We start from the raw sequence: 17,959 nt of genomic DNA on the forward strand, positions 1-17,959 counted from the left end.
TTTTCCCCTCTCTAAAAGAATACTATTTGTTACATGGGATGACTCTTTGAGACAGGGAGGAGAAGGGATATTTGGGATAGCAGTGATGATGTAAAAAAAAGAAAGAAAAGGTCCAAACTTCAGGCGGGATAAAGAGCAGAGCACTGGCTTCTCAGTAGGACACCTGGGTCCTAGTCTTGCCTGGCTATCTAACAGAGTTGTAGGTGGACCCAAGAAGACAACCTGTATCCTAACCCAGGAAGGAAGAGGAGGTAAGGAAGTAAAATTAAATAGGGAGGTGCAGGCTTGGGGAAGTCCTGAGAAACTGACCTGAATTAGAATATCCCTAGATATTCAGCCTTTAGACTCCTCTTTTAAACTTCCTGGAGAAAGAATCGGCTCATACAAAGATCACTGGGCCATTGACATGGGAAGGCATTGGGATACAGTAGAAAGAACATGAGATTTGTAGAATCTTGCAGAAGCCCACGGCTTGGAATCTTAGCCCTGCTCCTGCCTGTCTGCCTGCCTGTGTGAGACTGGCTGCTCTGCCCTAAGGCAGTCCCAAACTCAAGCCAACCTAATTCGCACATTAAACCAAGCCTTGAATTTAAATATAACCTCTCTTGGCCTCAGAGGGTTGTACTAAATGGTCTTTAAAGTCCTCTCTGGCTGTAGATCATGTGAAAGCTTTGAGAAAGCCTGTCTCAGCCCCACCCAAACTGTAAGTCTAGAGATCCTGGGAGTCTAAAAACTATGGCCTCCAAAGGTTTCTAGAAAAATAAAGTTTACCAAATCAGCACACATGAACTAGTAGGGAAGCGGGGCCAAACCACTGCCATTGCTGCTGTTGGATAGTTGATACCACCAGCTATCGTTTTGAACGGTAACATGGATAGATTGTCAGGAAGAATTAGGTTCCAATCCCACTTCCCATATGTACTAGCTAGGTGCTGGTAGACAAATCACTTAATCAATCTGAGGCTAAGTGGATGCTACCTATAGGAACTACCTTGTGGTGCAGTTGTGAGACTAAAATGAGATCATTAACATAAAGTGCTATGTACATCAATTACTGTCATTGGCAGCTAGCTAACAATTAGCATAATTATAAAATGGTGCCTCAACAACATTGGGCTTCTGACCGTATGTCCTAAAAATACCCATACCCCTCAGCCTGGAACCACTGGCTATAGCCTGGGGCAGAGGGACTTCCATGGGAAGGTAAGTCTTCCTCTCTGGCAAGTGTACCTTTATGCTCTCTTTTTTTTCTCCTAGTCTCCCTTCCTATCTATTTTTCCTTCCTTTCTTTCTTCTTATATTCCTTTTCCTCTGTGCACCAGTTTTTCTTTCTCTCTTGCCTATGTCTTAGCCCCAGAATTGGAAATCATAGAATTTAGGATCTGGCTAGGACCTTCAAAATGATCCAGTGCAGTGTTTCTCACTCCAATTAAGCCACAGAATGCCTTTAACCTTGGAAATGGTGGCCCTGTGGGCCTGGGCAAATGGGGTACCTCAGCTACAAGGGGATGGATAGTTTAGAGCAAGGTAAGAGAAATGAAGGCTACCTCAAAATGGGTACATATGATAGACATTCTTGACAATGCATAAATTCATACTTAATACTTTACTGAGGAAAATATTACTAACACCAACCTTTTCTTAGGGAACTGCTATTCTTACCACACAGACATGAGTTCTTTCATACAATTTGGATCTAGTCCAACCCCTAATTTGGAGAAGAGAAACCAGAGGCCCAAGGAGGTGAACAGACTCCTTTAGGGCCACAAAAAGAGTGTGAATTAGAACTGAAATCTCTTTCCACTCTAAAATGTTGTAGACTCACAGGGGCTTCTCTGACCCAACCCAACATTAAACAAAGTCTAGAATTTAAACATAACCTAATGTTATCTTTAACCCTCTGATCTAACCTGAAATGTTACCTTCAGTCCTAGTCCTTCATGTGATCTCTCACTTTAACCCTAACTTGAGCTCCCATCTAACCCCCCCCCCCCCCCACTTCCCTGCGCCAGGCCAATAGTAGAACTCTCCTGGTGCTTCGTACCTCTCTTAGAAACCATCACACCCTATTCTGGTTTGTAGTTGTCTGTGTAATGGTCTTATTTCCCCTACTAGATTATAAACTCTTTGAGGAGTCAAGAATGAAGGTTGTAGGGTCAGAAGATGATAGGATTTGGAGCTGGAAGAGGCCTTAGAAATCATCTGGTCATATTTACTCTTGAACATTCCTCAGCACCAGGCACAACGTTAAGTGGGTGCTTATTAAGTGTAGCCTTTGGCCCTGATCTCTGTCTCACTCCTGACCCTAGCCCTGGCACTAGGCTGATGCAGCAGATACCTTAACGTCATTGAATTGGTAGATGTAGTTCTCCATGGTCCTCACAACCTGGTCAGCCAGTTTTTCTTCATAATCTTCCCACAGGAGATTATTGTTCTGTGAGGAAACACACGGAGGCGAGGGGGCAGTTTGCTGAGAATTTCCAGCATCTCATTCCTCAGCAGCAGCCACCCACTTAGTTAATGCCCCAGGTGCTAGTGAACCATCGGACCCCTGCCTTGAATTGTGTACCTGTACCTTGTCTTGGGTTCTGTGGGGGAAGACCCAGAGGGAGAGAGACAGAGTCCCTGTCCTCTGTGCTTTCCCAGTGTGACAGAGAAGATGAGCTTTAGTAACATAGGGGAAAATGAGCTCCAGATACTAATGTTGGGAGTGACGGAGGGATCGAGAGGGAGAACTCGATGAGGTTAGTCTTGGGAAGCTTCCTGAAGGAAGAACTCAGACAGAAGAAAAGGATGGGCTTTGGTGAGACTCTTAGAGTCTAGATAATTGACATCTATAGCTGATAATAATTTTTAAAACTCCAATGGAGCTATGATCTCATGCATTTCCTCCAATGGTGCAGACCTCCACCATCCAGGCCTGCTTGTCTATATCCATTAATTCCAGGGGCCTCCTCAAGCTCTCTACATTATAACCCATCAAAACCCTCATTTGATCTGAAAAGTTTCAGCTTTCCCCCTCTTATCTATACTGAGATTGGCATTTTACTGGCAAGAGACAAGAAGGAGTGCCTCTTAGTTCTCTTTTGCCTTCAATAAAGCTGAGAATCCCAGCTTGGACTGAACTTCCAGGGAGGAGAGCAGTGAGACAGCAAGAAAGCAGCCCCTGGCAAAGGGACCTTGAGGAGGGAGTAATGGCTCTGTCTATGGATTTTCCTGTCACGCTTTAAACTGACCTCAAGCCACATCTCCTTTCAAAATCCTTCCCTAATCCCACTGTTTGGCAGTGACCTTTCTTCTCTCTGACCTCATCTAGACCTTTGTTCTGGACCTCTCTAAAACACTTATTGGGTAATATTGTGCTTTACAGTTATTTCTATTTGTGTTTTATTCTCCTGCTGGGTGTAAGCTCCATGAAGGCAGGCACTGTGACCATTTCTTTTACAAACTTGCTATTTCCCTCGGTGCCTGGCATGGCACATCTACATAAGGTAGGTGCTGAATAAATGGTGGTGGTTGTCACTGGCCCCCGGTCGTCCTCTGTACCGATGCAATGACTTTCAGGTCCCTGTAGCCCTCCCACTCATTGTTGTAGATCTCCTGCAGAGTTTGGGACAGTCTCATTGAGCTCTCGTGCATCACTGGAAGAAAAGAACTCAGTCTTTGTAAGAGGTTTCACCCCAAAATTCATTCCACTGATTATACAAATGATATGCAAATCATAGCATCTTTAGGCGATCTGGGAAAACACTTAGATAGCTTTGGGATGTGCCCCCTAGAGAAGTTGGCTAGAGCTTACAGAGAGGTTATTTTAACCAACTTAATCCCAAGATATTAGGCTCTGGGAAGCAAACAGGATATGGGAAGGTAGGATTTTTTTTTGGTAAGGCAATTGGGGTTAAGTGACTTGCCCAAGGTCACACAGCTAGTATGTGTCAAGTGTTTGGTCTGAGGCTGGATTTGAACTCAGGTCCTCCTGACTTCAGGGCCGGTGCTCTATCCACTGCACCACCTAGCTGCCCCTTGGAAAAGCAGGATTTTTGGTAACATTATGTAAACCAAAAGAGTTTCTGATTTAGTGGCTTCTTCTCTCACAAGGTGCTTCACCTACCCTCTCCTCCAGTGATCTAGTATAGATCCGAATGTCCTCTGGGATCATAGATATTGGGATACATACCTTTGACAGCATTAAGGAAATGTTTCAAGTCCTTGTACAGTCTTTGGCCTTCAGCCTAGAAAGAGAAGTTAATTTGGTTAAATGACTGGAAAGACTATTCAAGATGTAGGGAAAAGAAAAAGCAGAAGATGCCTCTACATAAGGTAGAAAAGACTTTTTGAGGCTGGGATATCTTTTATTATTTACTTAAGTAATTGATAGTCCTGATGGCTACAAGTGGATTTACATACTCTTTCCATAAATCCCTCCACTGAGTTCTATTTTCTTCATGATAAAGCCAGAGGCAGCCCTCAGTTCTTGGAGTCTATGCTGATGGAAGATGACACAAGCTCCCTCGTGTCCTATCTAGCTGAAAAGCCTTCAGGTAGAGATCTGGCAGCAACCCTCCCTCTCGAGGGACAAGGGACAGCCTTACTAAGCTCAGAGAGGCTCAAGTTCATCATCCCAGTCTTGGCCACCAAATGATAATTTGGTTTTGGCCACTGTAGCTCATGAAACTGTCAATTAAGACGTGGATAAGTTGTGATCAATCAATTAATCAAGCATTTATGAGGGCCAAGCATCATGACCTCATTTGGGGTTTTCTTGGCAAAGACTGGAGTGGTTTGCCATTTCCTTCTCCAGCTCGTTTTACACATGAGGAAATTCAGGCAAACAAGGTTAAGTGACTTGCTCAGGGTCACACAGCTATCAGTGTCTGAGGCCAGATCTGAACTCAGGAAGATGAGTCTTCTTGATTGCGGTCCAAGCACTCTATCCACTGTGCCATCTAGGGGCCTTTTGTATATCACACGCACATCATACACATGCACATATACTCATGTATGTGTGAGGTCCGGAATTCCGCTGGTTGGAGAACTCTGTACTTCCCCCATACAGTGGGGTGAGTTCGTTACCAACGAAGGAGGTCACGAACTCCAGATTGATTATAGGAGTTTAATCAATCATTATAATTATTTACAAACAGGAGCAATCCAAGGCTGCAGCCAGATGACTCAGTGGATACCAGTAAAGAACCTCCAAAATCCCCCTGGTGATTATAGAAATCAGACAAAAGGAGGAGGAGCCATAGGGTGCTTCACTGCAGATTGGTGGATATTTGAGGTTTTTCTACTTAGTTAATGTTTTGGCTAATATTTTAGTTTATACTTAGTATTGAACCCAATGCTGACATCCAACAGCATTGGGTAAATGCCCAGGCACTCAGGGTTGGGTCCTGGTCATGCTCAGTATCTAAGTTATGACTCAGTGTCTGATTATGATTTTTAACAGGTCAGTATGTCTTCCACCTTTCAGAGTTTAAGTTTATGGCTCTCACGTCTTACTGTGTATTACAGCTTTCACCAAATGGGACCCCACAGTATGTAAATATGAAATATACAAGTCCCACAGCTTCACGTGGAAAGTAGTGCTGGAACTGAGGTTTGGAGAGGCAGGGCTGGCATAAGCGACAACCTGTGCAAAGCCTAGAGATGAAGAGCTGTGTGCCAGAAGGCCAGTTTGGCTGGACAATAGACCGTGTAATAGAAGATTGGAAGGGCAGGAGCCAGGTTATAAAGGGTTTTAAATATAAAACAGAAGAGTTTCTATTTGATTCTAGAGTCAACAGGGAGCCACTGGAGTTTGCTGAGTGAGGAAAGGACATTGGGAAACGTGCAATTTAGGAAAATCACTTCGGCAGTTGAATGGAGGCCGATTTGGAGACAAAAGGACCTTGATGAAAGGAGACCATTTAGGAGGCTATTTCAATAGGTCAAGAGAGACGAGGTGAGAGCCTAAACTAGGGGAGTGGTTGTGTGAGAGGAGACAGATGTAAGAGGTGTTGTGAAGGCAAAAATGACAAGACTTGGAGAATGACTGGAGACATGGGGTGAGAGAGAGTGAAAAGTTGAGGAGGACTCCAGGGTTGCCAATCTGAATGGCTAGAAGGATGGTGGGGTCTTGGACAGAAACAGGGACATTCAGAAGTGGTGTTGACTTGGGGGCAAGGCAATGTGTTCTTTTTTGGATATGTTGAGTTTGAGATGTCTGTGGAATGTCTAGTTTATAATTTCTAAGAGGAAATTTGAGATGTGGACTGGAGCTCCGAAGACAGAATAGAGCTGGACGTATAGATCTGGAAATCATCAGTATAAAGATAACTGAGCCCATGTGAACTGGTGTGGTCACCATGCGAGATATTATAAAAATAGAAGAGGACCCAGGTCAGAGCCTTTGGGTACACTCATAGCTAGGGGCAGTGATGTGGCTAATGATCTAGAGATTAAGATGTAATGGGCAGACAGGTGAGGGAAGAACAGGGTGAGAGCAGGGTCATAAAAATGCAGAAAGTAGAAAGTATCTAAAAGGAGAAGGTGGTCAACAGTGTCAAATGCAGCAGGGTGAGAAGGAAGAGAATTTAGAAAGGCCCATTAGGTCTGGTCATTAAGATATCATCATTGATAACCTACCTCAGAGACAACAGATTTCGTTGAGTAATGAGGTCAGAAGTCAGATTGTAAAGGGCTGAACAGGAAGAGGGAAGGAAGAGGATGCAATGGGTGTAGACAACATTTTCTAGGACTTTGACTGTAAAGGGGAAGGAGGGACAGAGGATGATCTCTTGAAGGGAGCTTTTTAAGTGATCTGCTAGTAATCATCCACATCAATGAAATTACAGATCCTTGAAGCATGGAGTACTATACAGATTAGGTCATCCTCTTCCACCAATGTTTCTTTTGGGCCCATTTAAAAATGAAGGAGGGCTAGCTAGGTGGCTTAGTGGATAGAGCACTGAACCTAGAGTCTGGAAAACCTGAGTTCAAATCCAGCCTCAGATATTTACTAGCTGTGTGACCCTGGGCAAGTCACTTAACTTGCTTGCCACAGTTTCCTCATCTGTAAAATGAGCTGGAGAAGGAAATGGTGAACCACTCTAGTATCTTTGCCAAGAAAACCCCAAATGGAGTCACAAAGAGTCAGATATGACTGGACAACAGCTCTTGTTTAGGGCAACTAGGTAGCACAGTGGATTGAGGTCTCGAATCAGGGGGTCCTGATTTCAAATCCAGCCTCAGACACTTACTAGGTGTGACCCTGGAAAAGTCATTTAACCCTGTTTGCCTCAGTTTCCTCATCTGTAAAATGAGCTGGAGAAGGAAATGGCAAACCACTCCAGTATCTTTGCCAGGGAAACCCCAAGTGAGGTCATGAAGAGTCAGACATGACTGGAAAACAACTAAACAACAACAAAATTAAGGTGTTACTAGGACACTCACTGAGCTATCTCTTCTCTGTTTGGTTTTCCTATGAAGGATCAATGGTTTCTGTTTCCTCATCAGTACAATGAAGGTGGGAGAGTTGTACTAGGTAACCTAGAAGGCCCCTTCTAGCTCTAGAGTTCTATGGTTCTATGAAGCTCCTCTCTACCAATTCTGACCTGTCTTTCTCCTTACACTCCCTGCTCACTCCGCTATCCAATTTCTCCCCTTATGTAACCCTGTATTAAACTCTCTATTCCATGTAGGAAAACCTGCTCTTTATTCCCCACAGGCACCTGGTTCTAATCTTCCTCTGAATCTTCACACAGGCCACCCGTGTCTGCTTACTTCAGGACTTTTCCCTAAACTCTGTCCAGCTCAGCCTTCCTCTACCCTATATTTTAATGTGCTTCAGATTCTGTGTCTGTATTCAGTTTGTCCCAGTAGACTTTCCCACCCAAGACATGTCATTTCCTTATCCCATTGTGCCTTTTTCAGTGCCCAAGTTATGAGAGCTATTTAAGAGATACCATTCTTAAATGGGGGAAAAAATATTGATGGAGAGTGAGAATAATAATAGCTGACACTTTAAATGGCACTTTATAGAAATCTTCTCCTTTGATCTTCACAACAGGGTAAGCAGAACAGGTATTACTGTCCCATTGTACAAACAAGGAAGCCAAGATTCGGAGATAAAAGTAATTTGCCCAAAGTCACACAGCTGATAAATGACAGAGAAGGGGCTGGATGGAACCCAGGTCTTCCAACTCCAAATCCAGTGTCCAGAGCACCATGAACTTTTATTACATCGATGTTTATTGCTAACCAAGTACAAAGTCAAGGCCCTAACGTACATGGGCTTGAGACAAGGTAGGAAAGGCCATGTCAGTGGGGGTGGGAATGTGTAGCTCCCTGAAAAGGTATATGCCAAAGTCTAGGTCAGGGCCAGAGACATTGGGACTTTGACAGTATTTTATAAAACAAAAGATATTAATACAAATTAAAAACATAAAGGGAAAATGATTTAATTCATCTCCTGTTGTTGAAAGCAGGTCCACCCTTAACCTAATCCAAACTGTTGAGAATCCTCTAGGAAGGGAGTCTCAGACTCTCCATCAAAAGAGATTTTTAGTTATATCTCATAATCACTTCAATCACAACATTCCTCCTGAGGTCTAATATAATGCCCTCATGCTTCAGTTTAAGTCTATCTTCAAGGCAGATGGGGAAAGTGAGGGAGCATTTCTGGATGATATTTCCTTACTTGCCTCCTGTCTTTCAGCCTTTTCATTTCTAGAAGAGGAACTTCCCAATTTCTTTCTTCTTGCCTCACTGATCTATCTGATTCTCATGGAAAGAGCCCTGGGCTCTTAGATACCAACTAGCTGTGTGATGCTAAGAAAGTCACTGCCTCATTCTGGGCTCTTTTCTTCATCTTTCAAAAGGAATGACTTGGGCTTAGACAATCTGTATGTCACATCCCATTCAGCTCTAAAATGCTGTGATCTCTGATCTCTGAGGCTTTGCCAAGTGCTCCACACCCATCAAAGGCCAAGCTTGAGTCAGTTTTTTCCCACCCCTTGTATAAACAGGGCCAGCCTTCAGTCAACCAACCAGTCACAATTCCTTGGTGCTGAGTGCTTCCATGAGATGTACACAATTTTGTACACTATGGGGTGGGGTTACCTAGAGGGAACTGGAGACCCTGGGATCCCTACCCTTGGGGACCTTCCAGTATGACAGGGGTAACTCGCTGGGTGAGATGGGACACAATTTCAGAAAACAGTAACATAGTGAAACGGATAAATGAAGGATCAACTGACTGGGCTGAAAAAATGTAAAGACCTGTGGAGTAGTGGGGACATGGAAGGGAGGCAGCTTGATGGCACACTGGGTGGAGTTTTGGACTTGGAAGACGTGAGTTCAAATCCTGCCGCAGGCCCGTACTATCTTGTGTGATCCTAGGCATTTTAGCCTAAGTTATGGAGTCATTAAGGTGCTCAGATTTTTACAATCTAGTGGAGACAAGATGGACCTTACATACAGAAAGACTGTGGGAGGGATCTAGGAGTGGCCAAGTAGTTTATGAGGTAATAGAACTCCAGGGACCTGGACCACGGTGGCCAAGGGAGAATGGAGTCTAGCTAGGATTAAGGATAGGAAGTGGCCTGGGGCCCTAGGGAGATAAGAGGAAGGAAGGCTAGGCTAGGTTAAGAGTAACAGAGAATTGGGAGACTGAGTGTAGCCACAATGAAAGGCCAGTTGATGGGATTAGAGCCTCAGGCAAATGCCAGACATTTGGCCGTGTGGGAAAGTCCAGGGTTTTTCCTTTTTGGGGTCCAGATCCCAACCCCATCAGTTATTGGTCCTGACCTGGACAAAGATCCAATAATGAAGACTTAAGAAGGAGCAGTCAGATAGGTAAGAAGACAACTAAAAGAGAGTGGTATCCTGGGGCAGCTAGGTGGCAGAGCAGATAGAGTGCCAGCCCTGAAATCAGGAGGACCTGAGTTCAAATCCGACCTCAGACCAAACACTTGACACTTACTAGCTGTATGACCCTGGGCAAGTCACTTAACCCCAATTGCCTTAAAAAAAATAAATAAGAGAGTGGTATCCCAAAAACCTAGAGAGGAGAGAGTATCAAGGAGAAGAGAGTGATCAATAATGTCAAAGGCTGCAGAGAGGACAAGAAGGATGAGCACTGAAAAAAGGCCAGTAGATTTGGCAACTAAGAGATCATTAGTAACTTTGTAGAAAGAAGTTTTGGTTGAATCAGAAGTTGGATTGTAGAGAGTTGAGCAGATAGAGAGGAAAAGAAATGGAGACACCTACTGTAGTCAGCCTTCTCAAGGAGTTTAGCCACTAAAGGGAGAGAGGTATGGAATGAAAGCTAACTGGGATGGATGGATCAAGGAGGGTTTTTTCAGGACTGGAGAGACATAGACATGTTTATAGGAAGCTGGGAAGTAACCAGTGGATAGGGAGAGATTGAATAAAAGTGAAAGAGTAGTAATAGTAGAAGAGATAATTTCCTGGAGAAGATGGGATGGAATGGGGTCATTTGTGCATGTGGAGGGTCTTGCCTTAGCATGGAGAAAGGCTCCATTCATTTGAGACAAAGGAGGAGGAGATGATGGTAGAAAGCCTCTGGGTGATGTGAGATAAAGAGGAAAGGAAAAAGAGGGACTTTCTGGGAATGGTCTTGATTTTTTTTATTTTGCTTTTTTTTTTTTTTTTAGTGAGGCAATTGGGGTTAAGTGACTTGCTCAGGGTCACATCGCTAGTAAGGGTTAAGTGTCTGAGGTCGGATTTGAACTCAGGTCTTCCTGACTCCAAGGCCAGAGCTCCATCCACTGTGCCACCAATGGTCTTGATTTTTTTCAATAAAATATGAAGCAAGAAAGTTCTCAGCTGAAAGAGTGGAGGAGGGGAGCTGTGGGAAGTTTGAGGAAGAATGAAAAGATTTTGAAGAACCAGAGCAGTGAATGGGATAGTGAGATTTGGAATTAGGAGTTCAAACCTCAGTTCATATACTTTTCACATATCTGAGATTAGTTGTAATTTACGGTTACGTATAGGGTAGGACATGTGGTAGAATGTTGATTTTCATTGCTCATAGTTGTTGCAGTTGCAACTACATTGGAGTTTTTCAGCATTTAAGTTCAATCAAATTAAAATATACCTCCTCTAGCTGTTAATTGGTCAGCCATTCTGGAAGGCAATTTACAACTATTCCTCAGAAGTTACTGAACTTCTAAAATAGCAATGCCACTGCTAGGCCTTTACCCCAAAGAAATCAAAGAGGAAAAGGATACATGTATGCATGTATGATCTCTCTCTCAAATGTATATGTGTTTATATACATATATGTGTCTATGCATGTGTGTATACACACACATATATATGTATATATGTAGACTTGTGTGTGTTCTTTTTGTGGTGGGAAAAAGGAAACTGAGGGGAATGTCCATCAGCTGGGGAATGGTTGAGCAAATTATGGTATATGAATATAATGGAATATTATTGTGCTCTAAGAAATGATGAAGGAATAGGTTCAGAGAAACCTGGAAGACTTGTAGGAACTGATCTAGAGCAGAACTAGGAGAACACAATAACAACAACATTGTAAAGTTAAGCAACTTTCAAAGATTTAATTCTAATCAATGCAATGACTAACCATGATTCCAGAGGTCTAATGATGAAACATGCTACCCATACCCTGACAAAGAAGTGAGGGACCCCAGGATGCAAAACGAGACATTTTTTGGACATGGCCAATGCCAGAATTTGTTTTGCCTGACTACGCATATTTGTCACAAGGGTTTTGTTTTTTCTTTTTCCTTTTCCGATGGGGGTAGGAGAAAGTGAGAGGGAGAGAAAATTGATTTTTATTAATTGAAAAAATGTTAATCCAATTACAAAAACCTGAAATACTCCTCAGCTCATTTAGTGGTACTCGGCAAAACACTTATAAACACCTCATTTAATATGTAAATACCCTGGAGGGGTATTTACTCTTAAGTCTGTCAGTCATTCATAGTACAAACTGAATTACTTTCCCATTAATACCTATAAGTGAAGCGTGTCAGAATTGGGAAGAGGAGGGTTTGCTAATTTGGTGAAAGTGGGCACTTCCAGAGAGGAAGGGCTTAGGTAGGCCTCTGTTTGGACAGCCTGAGGGCAACTAGGAAGTTAGGAAGTAAGGGAAGGGAGAGATTGAGTTAAAAAAGGAAGCGGTTGGCACTCACAACCATTGTGCCTAGGGCACAAACAGAACGTTGTTGGGATGAACGGTGCGGGGAGATGTGGAGACTTGGAACTCTTAGCGGAGAAAAGGATAGTGAACCTGCCTGTGGGACATGTTGCGGTAGTGGGAAGAGCAACAATAGTAATAGCTAAGCGTATCCATAGCTCTTTAAGGTTTACAGAGCGCTTTACAAATATTCTCTCATCTGATGGCACAACAATCCAAAGAGGTAGGTGTTGTTCTTAGCCCTATTTTACAGGTGAGGAAACTGAGGCACAGAGAGGTTAAATGCCTTGCCTCATGGTCACCCAGCTAAGAAACCAATGAGGCTGGAGTCAAACTTCAGGTCCAGATGCAGCTTGGTGCTCTTACCCGCTGTGCTCACCAGCAACATTGGTTCTGGAAACCAAGTATGGACCTGGATTGGAATCTTGACTGTATTGTACTACCATTATTCTGGACCATTCATATACTATCTCTGGACCTCAGTTTCCATGTTTGTAAAGAAGGGGGTTGGACTAGGTGACCTATACCTTTGAATATTATAAACTCCTTAGGAATTAGGATTATTTCATCTTTTGTACTTGAATCCCTGACGCCTAACACAATGCCTGGCACATAAGGGGCACTTAAGTACTGTATTTTACAACATAATTGTTGCCACCACATATTCGTTGTGCTGTGTGTGTGTGTGTGTGTGTTTTTCAGTCCAAAAATTGGTTTATGACTTTCCATCAAGTAATCATCACACGGTATAATTCTGCTCGTTACGCCGCTGAAAAGGTAAACCGAGCGGCAATGTGTTCACCAGTGGCATATGGAGACACATTTATCTCTGGTGCATTGTGAGCCACTCTAGAATTCTCAGTGCATGTGTATTGTTAATATTCAATTTTAATATATATTCACGAGTATTACATGCATCCTAATCTTGTACCAAAGACAGTTTAATAATAAGTGATTTTAAATTAATGCCTGCACATTTTCTAAAAAAGCTTCACATGGGGCAGTTAGGTGGCGCAGTGGATAGAGCACCAGCCCTGAAATCAGGAGGACCTGAGTTCAAATCTGGCCTGAGACCAAACACTTGACACTTACTAGCTGTGTGGTCCTGGGCAAGTCACTTAAACCCCAATTGCCTTAAAAAAAACAAAAAACAAAAAAAAGCTTCACATAATGGTCGTACTCCACTTTTCTGCCAAAAAATTTGGCATAAAATCTGTGACGATTATGCAGTGGAATACAGGACTTATTGATTGACTGGTTAAATCTATGATCCTATGAAGTTCCTCTTGTTTCTGAGGGAGGTAGAGAGTCACCAGACAGTCCCTTGCCCTGGGGAGGAGGAAGTCTTGGCAGACATGGTCCCTGGTCTGTGAAACAAGAGCAGTTCTTCTTCTTCCAGGATCCCTACCTGCTCGATGTGGCCACTGGGACGTCATGGCCATCGTCCTCCCCTGGCCATCACTCACCTGCTGCTGGTGGAAGTTTTGGGCAGCCTGTTCAAAGCGTTCATCTTTGGTTTCTGCTATTTTCCCCAGTTTCTGCAGCACCTGGAAAAACATGAGATACTTTACTGTCTCTTAATCATGAATGGAATGGTAAGTGACCCCCGCCCAGCTAGATCCACACTTCACTGCCCCTGCTGTGCTATCCACAGGAATCCAACGTGTGCCTGAGCTCAGTGGAAGCAGGAAGGTAGATATGCTGTTTCCCCACCACATGACACATTTCAAAACCAGCTAGAAATAGTTTTTAGATTATCCACTTTGGAATTATGTTAGGGTGCCTTTAAAAGAGTTGAGAGCTTTTGCATAATCAAAATTAATGAAAACAGGATTGAAAGGGAAGCTATGAAATGGCTTTAAAATGACATCAAATATTGATTTGGGTCTGATATTTGATATATGAGGAGCTAACACAAATATATAAGACATTAGTCATATAAGACATAGAAGTCATTCCCCAAAGGATTAGTCGTCAAAAGGATCCCAAAAGAAGAACTGCAACCTATTAACAAGCATATGAAAAATTGCTCCAAATAATAAATGTAAAACAATGTAAATCAAGATTTAATATAAATGTATATTAATGTAAATCATAATATAATTATAACGGAAATCAAAGCAACTCATGTCTACCAAATTGGCAAAGATGACGAAAGTGGGAATAGTCAATGTTGAAAAGATTGTAGAACAAAAGATACACTGGTGGTAGTGGCAGTGGTGGTGGTGGTGGTGGTGGCTGTCAATTGTTCCATCCCGGAAAATGATTTAAAATTGTGCTAAGAAACTGACCAAGATGTCTATACCCTAGGAGCCTGAGATTCCACTGCTAGGACTATATCCAAGGGTGTAAAAGGTAGAAATGAGGGTCCTATATACACCAAAATATTTACAGCACAACTTTTTGAAGTGGCAAAGAACTAGAAACAAAGTAGATGACTGAGGAATGGCTATACAAATTGTATTTCATGGATGTGATAGAATATTGCTGCACTTGGAGAAACAACTCAGTAAAAGATTATGGAGAAATATGGGAAGACTTCTATGAACTGATGAAAGTGAAGTAAACAGAACCAGGAAAACAAAATACACAATGACTATAACAATGTTAAGGAAAAATTGATAACAATAACAAAAAAACTGAACACTGTCTAATTATAATTATAATGACCAAGATTGACACCTAAGAAGAGATAAGAAAATGTACCCCTCCCTTTACTTGAAGAGGTAGAAGAGTGTGGGAAGAGAACATTGTGTATATTGTTGGGCTGAGTGGCTATGTTGGTTTTACTTTTTTTGGGGGGCGGGTCTCTTTTTTATTCTTTGTTATAAGGAATGGCTCTCTGGATAGGGGAAAGGAAAGGGATATGTATAGAAATGAAGGTGATATAAAAACAAAAGATATCAACAAAAAATTTAAGTAAGGAGAAGAGAACTGACTGGGTGACTTCAATCTTTCTTCATTCTAACTGTAATCAGACTTCTCACTTTTACAGACCATTCTACATTGTTCAGGGGATGAGAATCCAGTTAGTGGATTCCCATTGTTTGATTCACCCTTGTTTAATTTCACTTTCCTCCCCTTGGAGACATGTATTAGCTCTTGTCTTCATAAACTCTATGGAAGCGACTCTAGTCATCAGCTTAGTGGGAAAATAAAAACAACTCACACTTACTCACTTTAAATATCTTAGGACTGTCAATTTAGAGCTAGAAGGAACCTTAGTGATGATCTAATTTCAAACCCCTTATTTTCCAGAGGAGGAAACTGAGGCCCAAGGGTTGTTATTTATACAAGGTCACACAGGTAGTAAGTAGCATAGTTGGAATTTGAACCATCTCATACAATTTATAATCTAGTGTTCATTCCTTTCTTTCTTCCTTTTTTTCCCTTTTAAATTTTGAGTTCTAGATTCTCTCCCTCCCCCCACCACTTCCCCACCCACTGAGGAGGCAAACAATTTTGATATCATGTGAAATCATGTAAAACACATTTCCGTACTATTTGGGCTCAGTCATGTCTAACTCTGTAACACCATTTAGGTTTTCCTTGGCATAATTCTTCCCTTATGCCATCTTCTCTATGAAATCTTTCTGCTGTAGTATAATGGGAGGGAAATACCCCAATGCATTTGGACTCAGAAAACCTAGAACTGAATCCTGATGATGCCTTTACTAACTTCCCCTCCTTGAGACACAGTTTCCTCATTTGCAAAATGAGATAATAATACCCAAACTCCCTGATTCAGAGGACTGTTGTGAGGATCTCGGATATTCAGACATATATTATCAGAATCATCTAGTTCAATCTGCTCACGTTACAAATGAGGAAGCTGTGGCCCAAAGAGATGAATGACTTGCTCAACTTGTCATTTGAATCCAGGTCCTCTGACTCTCGTTGAGTGTTCTTTTTAATTCACCACATTGCTCAGATGATCAAACAACATCCTCACATTTCTTACAGCACTTTGCCCTTCACCTTTATCACATTAAATATCTTTATTTGTATACTTGCCTTTTCTTCCCTTTTTGACAGAAGCAATTGTGTTGTTTTCCATCCCCATCCCCTCAATACCTAGTACAAAGCCTTGCAAATTGCAAATGCTTTATCAATATATATCAAGTTGAACTGACAATAGTATTGACATGACTGTACTTCACAGATGTGTTGTGCGGAAAGCATTTGTTTTTAATGGTTTGTATTTTTCAATTGATCATCAGTATAAGGAACTAAACTGGCTTAGTAATTATTTGCATTTTAACTACTTAATTTCAGTGAATAAAGTATCATAAGACTCTCAGTCACTCCTCTAAATCAGGGGTTTTTAACCTATGGGTTAATATTACCAAATGATTGGGGCAGCTAGGTGGAGCAGTGGATAGAGCACTGGCCCTGAAGTCAGGAGGACCTGAGTTCAAATCCAGCCTCAGAAACACAACACTCACTAGCTGTATGACTCTGGGCAAGTCACTGAACCCCAACTGCCTCACCAAAATAAAAAAAATTACCAAAGGATCCATGGATAGATTTAAGGTGGGATGGTGTCTGTGAACTTAGATGGGAAAAAAATTTATCTTTATTTTCACTAACCTCTAACTGAAATTTAGATTTACTTCTACTGTTTATTCTGATAAGGGATCCATGGGCTTCACCAAATTGCCAACAGTGTCCATGACAAAAAAAGGGTGAAAAACCCTCGTTATAAGTTCTCATCAGATTCCCCTCCCCTCATTTATTATTCTTCCTATAATTGTAGCTAGAGTGTACTCTAGTGTTTGGGTTCTGCTTTTTTTTTTCTCACTTGGCATTTTTATAAAGGTCTTCTCAAATTTTTTTGTATTTCCCCTACTTGCTGATCTTAATTACATCATAATATTTCATTACATGGTGCAGCTAGGTGTCCAAGTAGATAGAGTGCCAGGCCTGGAGTCAAGAAGAGTCATCTTTGTGAGTTCAAACTTAGCCTCAGATACTTACTAGCTGTGTGATTCTGGGAAAGCCACTTAGCCCTGTTTGCCTCGGTTTCCTCATCTGTAAAATGAGCTGGAGAAGGAAATGGCAAACCACTCCAGGATCTTTGCCAAGAAAACCTCAAATGGGGTCACGAAGAGTTGGACATGACTGAAATAAGTGAATAACAATAAAAATTCCATTACGTTAATGTACCATAATTAAACATTCCCCTCTTGTGGACATGTAGGTTGCTTCCTAGTTTTTGCTATTACATATGATCCTGCCATGAAATTGGAAAGCATTTTGTAAGCAGTCATGCATTGTAAATGTTAGTTGGTCTATTTGAGAGACGCTTTGAGATGCGGTAGAATGGTGCTTTTGTATTCTCTATGCACTTAATCCATGTTTGTTGACTATGAATGGTGGAGACGGCACTAGAGCCGGAGACAAGACCAGGCTGAAGTCCTGTCTCTGTTCCTTATTAGGTGGGTAACCATGCGCAAATCAATTTCCCTAAGTTTTCTTTTCATCATCTGTGGAATGGGGATTATATCACTTATACTACCTATCTCATGGAGTGTTTGTGAGATAATGGATTTAAACTGATTTAGCAGCATGAACATGTAAGTTACCCCCATAGATCTCTCTCTGGTCTGAGGTTTCTTATGGGCTTTGCCTGGTGTGAAGCCCAGCAATCTTGTAACCATTTTAAACCTGAGTTCATTATTCCTTTATCAGAATCTTCACTTCCCTCTTACCCTGTCTTTCTATCTCTGTTTTTGTTGTGCTACAACCAGATTGCCATACAGCCCTGAGTATAGGGCTTCCTCAGCC

At 42.0% G+C, this 17,959-nt stretch overlaps 1 protein-coding gene across 2 annotated transcripts in view; it reads right to left on the reverse strand.

Moving 5' to 3' along the window:
- BIN2 (bridging integrator 2) overlaps positions 1-17,959 on the reverse strand; it is a 37,870-nt gene that overhangs the window by 13,867 nt on the left and 6,044 nt on the right. For both annotated transcript variants that reach the window (XM_027844308.1, XM_027844309.1), the window contains exons 2-5: positions 13,639-13,719; positions 4,178-4,232; positions 3,547-3,641; positions 2,339-2,434 (exon numbers count right to left, since the gene is read on the reverse strand). In XM_027844308.1, the coding sequence (XP_027700109.1) occupies positions 2,339-2,434; positions 3,547-3,641; positions 4,178-4,232; positions 13,639-13,719 (327 nt within the window). The remainder of the gene's footprint in view (positions 1-2,338; positions 2,435-3,546; positions 3,642-4,177; positions 4,233-13,638; positions 13,720-17,959) is intronic.

The sequence above is a fragment of the Vombatus ursinus genome, unplaced genomic scaffold, assembly GCF_900497805.2.
Source record: "Vombatus ursinus unplaced genomic scaffold, bare-nosed wombat genome assembly UNPS02014941.1, whole genome shotgun sequence".
Lineage (NCBI taxonomy): Eukaryota > Metazoa > Chordata > Mammalia > Diprotodontia > Vombatidae > Vombatus > Vombatus ursinus.